Source organism: Trachymyrmex cornetzi, unplaced genomic scaffold (genome assembly GCF_001594075.2).
Source record: "Trachymyrmex cornetzi isolate Tcor2-1 unplaced genomic scaffold, Tcor1.1 scaffold726, whole genome shotgun sequence".
In the NCBI taxonomy this organism is placed as follows: Eukaryota; Metazoa; Arthropoda; class Insecta; order Hymenoptera; family Formicidae; genus Trachymyrmex; species Trachymyrmex cornetzi.
In genome coordinates this window covers 521,591-531,426 of record NW_017300055.1, presented here as the reverse complement: position 1 = coordinate 531,426, position 9,836 = coordinate 521,591, and the positions used below count along the sequence as shown (strand labels likewise).

At 31.5% G+C, this 9,836-nt stretch overlaps 2 protein-coding genes across 2 annotated transcripts; one reads left to right on the top strand and one right to left on the bottom strand.

Moving 5' to 3' along the window:
- The first annotated feature begins 71 nt into the window (after window positions 1-71).
- Pbp45 (proximal sequence element A Pbp45) lies at window positions 72-6,062 on the top strand. The gene is made up of 6 exons (XM_018517865.1): window positions 72-223; window positions 1,281-1,410; window positions 1,546-1,843; window positions 3,348-3,700; window positions 4,785-4,966; window positions 5,992-6,062. The coding sequence occupies exons 1-5, from the start codon at window positions 202-204 to the stop codon at window positions 4,885-4,887; spliced, it is 906 nt and encodes a 301-aa protein (XP_018373367.1). The 5' UTR covers window positions 72-201; the 3' UTR covers window positions 4,888-4,966; window positions 5,992-6,062.
- fest (wurstfest) lies at window positions 5,882-9,795 on the bottom strand. The gene is made up of 7 exons (XM_018517864.1): window positions 9,504-9,795; window positions 8,920-9,114; window positions 8,139-8,432; window positions 7,517-7,641; window positions 7,338-7,455; window positions 6,630-6,796; window positions 5,882-6,210 (listed from the first exon to the last, which is right to left on the bottom strand). Exons 1-7 carry the CDS (start codon window positions 9,768-9,770, stop codon window positions 5,985-5,987), a joined length of 1,392 nt encoding a protein of 463 aa, XP_018373366.1. The 5' UTR covers window positions 9,771-9,795; the 3' UTR covers window positions 5,882-5,984.
- Window positions 9,796-9,836: the final 41 nt, after the last annotated feature.

The following is a 9,836-nucleotide window of genomic DNA, read 5'->3' as shown; positions in this document are numbered from 1 at the left end:
GTGTGCCGCCGGCTTTAGTTTTCTGTGCTGAATGTATCCATTTTAAGGTAAAAAAATGTTTGGAGATTTCAAGTAACGCGAACGTCGCGAACTAACCTATTATTTTTACATAAAAATACTTCGACCATATTATTTTTGTCATAATTTAAGGTTAGCCGGTGAGCGTAGTATTCTCTACATTTACCCAGAACGTATAAAATTATGCAGTATCACAATTCGCAACGTAAGTAGTGTCAAGTTAAATTGTAATATAAAGTATAATAAATTATATGATGTATGATGAATTGTACGGTTGTTATAACTATTTTATTCACCACTTAAAAATATCAAATAGATATAAATCAGGGTTGGGAAGTAATTAGAGACGAAAATGATCGAAAAGATATATGAATTTTGAATAAAATCCGGTAATTATTTAGAATACCCATCTCCCCATAAAATCTTAATAAAAATATACTCATTCGTCGCGTATTTACCCAAAACGAAAGAATCTACGGTACTATAAGGATTAGATCAGAAATCCAAACAGGGGAAATTTAAGAATTTAACGAAAGAATCTAACAGAAAAACGCGGCGGTCGGCCTCGTGAATGTAATTATTAAGCGTTAAAGTTCGAGACTTTAGAGGTTAAGATATCTGTCGTCTCGACTCTGTACAGCACACAAATTCTTTGCATTAGCAGTAAATTTGTGTTTATGAAACGGTAAATTTTTATTTTTAAAACAGTGAATTTGTGTTTTTAAAGAAGTAAATTTGTGTTTGTAAAGCAGAGAATTTGTGTAATTAAAGCAGAACATATACATAGCGCTGTAATCGAGTTGAGATGACAGATACCGTAATCTCTAAAATCTCGAATTTTAACGCTTAATAATTCGATTCACAGGTCGACCGCTGCGTTTTTCTGTCAGATTTTTTCCGTTTTGAGTGAATACGCGTCGAATGAGTAAATTCTTATTAAGATTTTAGAAGGGGGAGGGGTATTCTAAATAATTACCGTCTTAAAGATATGTGGTGTTTAAGTTGAAAAAAATTTCGTAAATTATTTGAGTTATTTTGATGCGGATACGATTTTTTAACGAAAAAATTAATACGACACTGATTTTTTTATGTTTGAATTTTTTTACGATGAATGGAATAAATCAGTAGAAAAAAAGGTTCTTTAATATTTTCGGGTAATTATACAGTTTAGGGACTTCGTCTCAAAAATCAATAAAATTAGGTTCATTCGACAATATTTTTGTAAGTAATAATTATACTGTTTAATATTTGTCTCTTAATAGAGAAGTGTTTAATGGAGGCTTTTCGCACTGATTGCCAGACGCTAATAACGCGCTTCGAATTGTCTTATAATACTCACTTTCAAAACTTCTGTGAGATCTGGAAAGAAATGCAGTTTGGTTTGGTTTTTGCGTACGTACTCTTTGTTTTTCTTTAATTTTACTCCAAAATATTTTTTAAAAGCTCTGTAAAGTATGTGTATCAGAAAATCAGTTTACACACATTTCAATTTTGCAAAAATTTTTAAACAAGTTTTCATATTTACAGCTATCATCCTTCGGAGGCAGCTTTAACGACATTTTGTGAAGATGCCCTTTGCATAATAAAGCAATTTCTGGTAAATGCATCCAGTTTAAAGGAACGTATAGGGACTCTGTACCTTACATATGGAGTTTACTATAAAATGCCAGTAAAACAACTAAAGATCAGAATGACTCTATCAGATTGGAGTTGCTTAATGGAGCTGCACAATCAAATAAAACAAGAGGAATATCATGATGCTAACTATATCTTATGCAAAATGATTGTTGATCGTGTGTTTATTCATTGCATTAGCGATAGTGAGGTATATGTTATTCTGAATTAAAAATACTTTTTCCAAGTTACAGATACTATTAATAGAACTATAGATAAAACATTAGAATATTTTTGACTCTCAGTATTTAAAGTGTGAATGTTTAAAAGTATCGGGCAAGTGCGAGCAGCTCTGTTGCACGAAATACATGAACATTTTGTAAAAAAGATTACGCAACAATTACTGCTACTCTCACTTGCTCGATATTTTTAAACATTCACATTTTATAGACAAAACTTCTCAATAATTAAAAATTTAGTTAAGAACACTTATAATTAATAAAGAGCATGAAAGATAAAGAAAAAAAGAGAAATAAGGTAAATGTCCCCTTAAGGACTTTCCGTCTCAGTTTAGTCCGCTCTACATGTCCACGAACTCCGTCAGAATTATCGGGCACTTTGTATATGTCGCCTGTTAATAACACGACATTCTAAGTTTTCTGAAGAAGGAAAGTAGTTTTAGTCCCGTAGATTTTTGAGCGCTGAAAATACTACCCTTAGAATTTGCCTATTATATTTTCGAGAAAAATGGTAGGTTTAAAATGGGGTTTAAAACTTTTAAAAAATTTAAAACTTTTAAATACATTTTTAGTGATTTTTGAAAAATCGTAGCCGAATTTGACGTGCTAGAAAGTTCTAAAAAACCTTAAGTGAAAATTTAAACATTGTACTCAAACCAAATATCTCCATTATTACGAAACTATTATCTACGTCGTGCAGTGATGTGTATGTGTAGTGTTGTGCTCGTGTGCGCACATTCATCATTGCATGTTAGGATAGAAATCGCAAAACTTAACAGCAGAAGAGATTTTATTCAATAAATCTGCCATTAATGATTGTCTAAATTACTTCTAAGAGACTAAGTTATAATAGCATAATGAAGCTAATATAAAAACTTATATAAATACCTATTATAAATAATTATTTATAACATATTCTATTATAATTTGCTCTTTTAAAAGTAATTTGACAGTCATTAACGGCAAATTTACTGGATAAAATACAATCTCTTCTGCTGTTAAGTTTTCCGACTTCCGTGCTTTAACGTGTAGTGCAGATAGGTGGGCGTTCGCGCGCACAACTGCACTACAAATACACGTTGCTACATGACGTAGGTAAATAGTTTCGTAATAATGAGGATACTTGGGCTCGAGTACAATGTTTAGGCTTTCGTTTAAGATTTGTTATGAGTTTCTAGTATGTCAGATTTGTTCGTTATGATTTTTCAAAAATTGCTAAAAATGCATTTTTTAAGGATTTCGATCTTCCTATTTTTCTAAAAAATGTGACATGATAGGCAAATTCTAAGGACAGCATCGTTTTCAGCACCTAAAAATCTATGGGAAATCACTCTTCTTTTTCAGGAAAGTTTTAGCATGTCGATGAGTGTAAATATTAAAATAGCGATTCGTAAAATTTTTTACGAGAGAAAAAATTTATTTATATTTACTAAAAATTATGTTTTTATTAACATGAGAGCATTTTTTTGCTCACAGTATGGTATCGAGAGACATTTCTATCAGAAGCAAGAACAACCCAAGCTGGATGTTAATTTGATGCCAGGAATTAAAGAATTAGCGGCACCAGAGAAGCTGTTATCGACTATCAGCAAGCTAAGTAAGGTCTATGAAGAAAAGAAGCGTGCTTTGTACGATGCGGAAGGAGATTCTAGCCTGCAACTTTACGATGCTAGCATAGCAGACAATATTGTTGATGACATTCGTACAATACAGTCGGAAAGTAGAATATTTGTTAAATCATCCGATGTGAAAAACACTAGTAGTAGTAAGCCATCAACAGCATCAACAGCAGCGGCATTGACCGAAACTGTTCAGAAAGGTCAAAAACGGTAAGTAATCTCTTAAGGCTCGTGACTATTCACTGCGATCATTTTGGATTGTGACATCAAAAGCAAGAAAAATACATGAAAATTCTTGCTTTCTAATAAAGGAACATTTGCAATTCATAGAATATATTTATAAAATATACCGAGAACTCTCTTTGTATTTTAATAATCAATAAATAACCATATATTTTAATTATATCTAACTGGAAAACGAAATAAATTATATGACAGCTGTCGCATTGAGATAAATATATTCTATTTCGAGATAAAAAGAGAGTTTTTGGTATATTTCATAAATATACCGTATCAGATGCAAATATTATTGAGAAATATTTCTATTTTAATATATTTTGCAAGAATTTTCATTATGTGTTTTCTCACTTCTGATGTCATCGATTTAAGGATACTTTATATGAATGATCAATAGCTTTAATTCGATACGAATGGTACAAAATCTCAAAAATAATGATTCTATAAAAGGTATATCAAAACCCTGATGGAAAAATTTCGCTGAAATGTTCCAAAATGTGAAATAATTTCACGTTTTTCATCGAAATTTTTTCACCAGGGAAATATAAAATAAAGATAAAAAAAATTAAAAGGTTCAATTTTTTACACAAGTTTTGAGAAATATGAAGGAAAAGTTTTTGAATTAGGACATTTAAAGTAATTTAAATCATATCCCTTTTATAATGAAATACGATTTTCATCATGTAAAAATTCTTTCTATTGTCGTAATCTTATCTATTACTAATTTTTACTGCTAATTTAAAAAATTTTTTTCTAAATTGTTAAAAAAAATAATTGCTTTACTTAGCGATCTAAGATATGTAATTGTAACTGCATTCTGTTATTCACTGTGAACACTGAAAATATATGGTATGCGTAATGTGCATTATAGATTTTTAGTACTTGCAACGAATAACGAAACGCAGCCTGTATAAGTAAACATTTTTTGTAATTTTATTTTAAAGATGTGCAATTTTTTTATTATATACTTAAAGAGGGACCTATTCACATTGATTCGAAATTAAATAAAAATATATTAAAAGTTGAAGCATCGATTATAATGATAATTCTTCTGCAGTATCAGAGTTCGCAAAAATCAGGTCTTATCCAAGATAGGCCGAGCATTTGAAAAAGGACTACAATCTGAAGAAGAATCGGAAACGGAGCGAGAAGATACGTGAAGAACTCAGCGTTGCTTTATAAAAGCAAAATATTATAAGATCAAGAATTGGTTCAAATATCAATTTAAGTGTAAATAAGGTGAAAGAAATTTAAAAATTATAGACTTTTGTTTATAGTCCATGGTTCAACTGAGTAAAATTTACACTATGTAATCATAAAGGATGAAATTCTGTTAACTGTGATCTTAATAAGCTTAAAGATGACCCTACACAATCAATAAAACTGTCAGTACTAACGAATACTAACAGTATTACTGATTGTGTGTGGTTGATTTTGATGGATGACATAGAATACTGACAAGTGATCTGAATTTTAGTTTTCAATATTACTGATTCAATATTACTAATCAGTATTATTAACCGTGTAGGATCACCTTAATAAAACTTTGCGATAACTTCATGATATTTTTCTTCCCGAAATGTGACAGATAATCAAACAAAATAACCAAAAAGATATTAAGATGTGAATGTTAGTATGAATGTTAATGTGTATATTAGAAAATAAGTACTTATATTTTTTATACATTCTTCAGATATAATTTTTTATTATAAAGACATACGTCACGATTATAATAAATAAAAATTAATTTTGCATAAATAAAATGCTCGAATCATTCGAAATCATTTATTGAACATTTTGCCAGATCAAATCAGCCACGAATAGATAAGACAATTCAATTAAATTACTAAACTCTAGTAAAATGAGATTTGAGTAAATCTCTAAATGTAGAAGCGCGAGCATAATTAAAGTATTTAATGTTGTGGTCTAGTGTATTCTCGTTTAAGACCTCAACGAAAGTGATTCTTAACTTTCGTTGAACATTTGAAATTAAATTGTCACAGTACACCAGGGCCACTATTCTGTAACTGTCTTTACACGCCTACTGACAATTATCAGTGTCGTTGCGCAGATATTTTATATGGTGAAAAAGCTACGCAACGACATCGACAACTGTCGGTAGGCATGTAAAATAGTTACAGAATAAGGGCCCAGGTCATGGTCGGACTATTTGACAATCTAAGATGATTATATTCATCGATGCTCGTTCGTAGATAGATAAACCCTAAGCGAGAAGACATTTTACGGAGCTTTTGTTCTAGTAGACCTTCAACTGATTGTTGTCATCAAAGCCGGCGCTGTGACCTGCATTTCTCACGATGAAGCTAGTACCATCGTAATGCATGCGACGCTCACCACGGCGTACAAACAGATGAGACGTTTGTCCTAAGGACGCAGTACAGTGCAGGAAGGGTGTCGTCAATGAAGCTGTACCATTGCTAGGGGATGTACGTAGTTGATACTTATTGCTATTTCGTGCAATCCTATTGTACAATGAAAAAAGGATTAAGGATACATTAAAAATAATTTAAGAATATATTAAGATTGTATTAAGTAACAAAAAATTATAAGCTATCGTATCTCTTTGATGTGTAATCCGTTCATTATGGAAAAACAATAATACTTTACCCAGTACATATGTATTTCAATTTAAGAATCTACAAATTGACATATATAGATAATCTTTAGGATAAAAAATAGAAATAAGATACTTTCTATGAAGAGAGAATAATATAATTCTCCTTCTTAATTACACAATAATGAAATTTAACATCAAATGTTTTGATCAAATTAATTGCGAATACTTTTAATTTCATTTATTAATTTTTCTTTAACGGATTTTTTCCTGGTTTTTATTTTCAAATTCATGTTTTAAATCCGTCAGTTAGGCTTTAATTATTACCTGACAAGACCATCGGGAGTCTGGGATACTCGAACGTTGTTAATAATCCAATTTTCAACACCTTCATCGGTTTGCCAGTATTGAGATGTACTGAGATGTGCCGCAACTTCCTGCAAACATGCTGGTCCATGCCGAGAGCCCGAATAGAAGACACTCAATGAAAAATCCTACGAATTATTAGTAAAGAATTGCAATAAATTTATTATATTCTTTATGAAACTTTGTTTTATAATTTCTAGTTGTATAGTTATTGAGATAATAATTTAAAACATTTGTCTTAACCACTTTATATCACTACTGTTTTGAATCAACATTAGTCAATGAATTAATAGGACATTTATAAAAAGAAAGATTTTAGTTTCACAAAATTAGTTTTGCTTTATGAGAGTAATGGTTTTTTAAAATGAAAATTGAAAATAATTAAATTAATGAATAATTTTTGATCGAAAGGAATGATATAAGATTATCGACTTGAAATTTTTTAGAAATGCTCATTTAACAAAGCTTATACAATCAAAAATATTTAAAAAATCAAGAAACTGAATTACTTAAAATAGAAAAAAGAAAAATTCGAAAAAACGAATTTAAGCTACAAGTCTAAGAACCAAAATAATTACGTGCGATTTGAATTGAAAATAAAACAATATTTTGAGCTGGTTAATATCCATGAATGTAAAATAAATCTCCGCTCTATTTGGCTCGTCCTACCTGACTCATATCCGAGAAGGAATCCGTTGTGGTTCTGGTCCCAGCCGTGTCCACCAGGTAAACAAGCGCGCATTGCTCCGATGTGAAACTGACCCCCTTGTACCACATCTTTGCGTATCTGTTAAAACAAGCGGTTCAGTATTAATTAATAATCACGTAATGATAACACTTGAACTAACTTATTATTGCCGTGCGTGTCATGGGCGACGATCTCCACACGGGAACCATACTGATATATTCTGCCATTGGGATGCAGCAACGCGGCAGCAGCTCCGGAACTGCTTAGTGACAGGACAATATTATTCTACAAAAATGAAAAACAGGATGTAGCTCTGAATTTCCGGACTTGTGATCAGATCCTCCATTTCACGAATGTCAAAATTTTACATAATAGTTCTGTATTATTAAAAGAAAACTCTTTTTAACATCAATTCTTTTTTAATTAAAATTATTGTTTATTAATATTTTTTATATGACTTTATTTATAATTTTTTTATTGAATATTTTGTATCTAATTTTTTATACATTTATCCTACAGATGTAAATTTGGATTCGTATATAATTACATCCTCTATTTCATAAATTTCAAAATTTTCCACTGCAACTCCGTGTGATTAAGAGAAAAATCTTCAACATTAATTATTTCTTAATTAAAATTTTTTTTTATTAAAAATTGTCTAATTTCTAATATAACTTTATATTTTGTCAAATATTTTTTTATATATCTCCGTTTAAATACTTTATTTTATTATTATATATAAATAATATTACGAAAATAAGGAAACATTTTTAAACAGTCACCTTGAAGTTGATGATTCTGACGGCGCGATCAATGGTCATGTCCACTCGTATTCTATTGTGCAACCTCAACGATATGGTACCATGAGGAGTGGCGACGACACCTCCGACGTCAGCGTCATGTTCTCTCCAGTTCTCCGTATAAATGGAAGCTTCTTCGGCCGCATAATAAGGTCCACCGATCGACTTTCTAGCCTGCCGCCAAATCGTCGCCGATCCAGAGTACGCAGTTGTCCCACTTAAACCGTTCCATTGTTCAGCCGGAGGTTCGAAGTACTTGGACAGGTCGCTATATCGCTATAAGATCATCCGGAAGAAGCTTATAGAAGTCACTATAATAAATTTCTATAACGGTATATCTTAAAATTTTATAATATCTTGAGCAATTATGCTTCCAATATTCAAAAAATTTTGAAAAGAATTTTCTGTTATTTTTCTTTTACTTAGCATGCAACTATTGTAATAGAATTATTAGTATGTATCGGCTATGTATGATATGAGTGATTATAGAATATATATGAGACAAATTTTTATAAGAAACTTGATAGTATTTTTTTTTACAGTTATATATATTTTTTCTTTAGTTTTTTATTAGTTTTATTTTGGCTAATCTGTAATTATTTTTCTGAAGTATACAATCTAAATAAGCAAAATCACTTAATTTTTATTTCAATATTTTTGTTAATACTTGGAAGTCTCATTCTTAAATACATACAACCTATGTTTAAAAGTTACAGATATAATAGATTAGGAATGAAAAATAAAGTTCCAGGATTGGATGTACTTGAAAATTAGGATCCTCGGGCTGAGAATGATAATTGTGCGAAGTATAAAGAGATCGAGGTCGCATGGCTGTGGTCGAGCTCGTTTGGTTCTGTATTGTTGTTACGGAGTAAGACGGTGTTTGCATAGCCGGCAGGACGAAAGACTTATGTATCTCTTTTCGGAATTCGGTGCAAGTATTTGCCATTTCCTTTGCCTCAAAAGATATATAAATCAATGTTTCTTTATTTCATTTTCCTTGGATGAAAATGGTACGAGTGCTTTCGAAGAAAAAATCTCGGAAAGATTTTGAGAGTGGGGGAAAAAGTTAAATTTTGAAATTCTTGGAGCCTTAAATTTTTCCGTTCATAAAATATTACGACTCGAAACTAATTGTCTAATAAATCCGAGTTCTTCTCTTTCCTCCAGTTTAAATTTTTATAGACATTTTAATTAATGCGTTTTTTGGCTTTTGAGTAGCTAAATTCTGCTAAATCATTGAAACAAAAAAAAATTATATGATTGTATTACAACAAATTGCAAATAAAATTAGAAATGGCAAGAAATACAAAAGGAGGGACCTTGCGTCAAATTCGAGAAACGCACTTTGGAGTCGCCGGCGGCGGCGACGGCGACGGCAGCGTTCTTCGATTTCTTGCGCCGGGATTTCCGGTACTTGGTGACCGCTGCCTGGTCGGCTTCGCTTGTGTGATCCACGATTGAAGCGATTTCGGATTCCGTGGGATTAACGGTTATAGATCGTGTCTCAGCGCTGTGGCTATTCGCTCGCGTCAGCTCCACTTCAAGCGGAAATTCGTACAGGCGAGATGACGCTACGCTGACAAACGAACATCTGTCGCCCTGGCAATTCATCAGAAGACAACAGATGATCCATTCATCGATGGATTTGAAAGCCGTGACCAATGTAGATTTGTTTAC

Excerpts from the sequence above, each read along its gene's own strand:
- Pbp45 (XM_018517865.1), top strand. The coding sequence starts at position 202 with ATGCAGTATCACAATTCGCAAC. Across the intron at positions 224-1,280 it reads GCAGTATCACAATTCGCAAC|AGAAGTGTTTAATGGAGGCT; the intron begins GTAAGTAGTGTC and ends GTCTCTTAATAG. Across the intron at positions 1,844-3,347 it reads ATTGCATTAGCGATAGTGAG|TATGGTATCGAGAGACATTT; the intron begins GTATATGTTATT and ends TTTTGCTCACAG.
- fest (XM_018517864.1), bottom strand. The coding sequence starts at position 9,770 with ATGAATTGCCAGGGCGACAGATGTTCGTTTGTCAGCGTAGCGTCATCT. Across the intron at positions 8,433-8,919 it reads CCGAGGATCCTAATTTTCAA|CGATATAGCGACCTGTCCAA; the intron begins GTACATCCAATC and ends ATGATCTTATAG. Across the intron at positions 6,797-7,337 it reads CCTTCTCGGATATGAGTCAG|GATTTTTCATTGAGTGTCTT; the intron begins GTAGGACGAGCC and ends AATAATTCGTAG.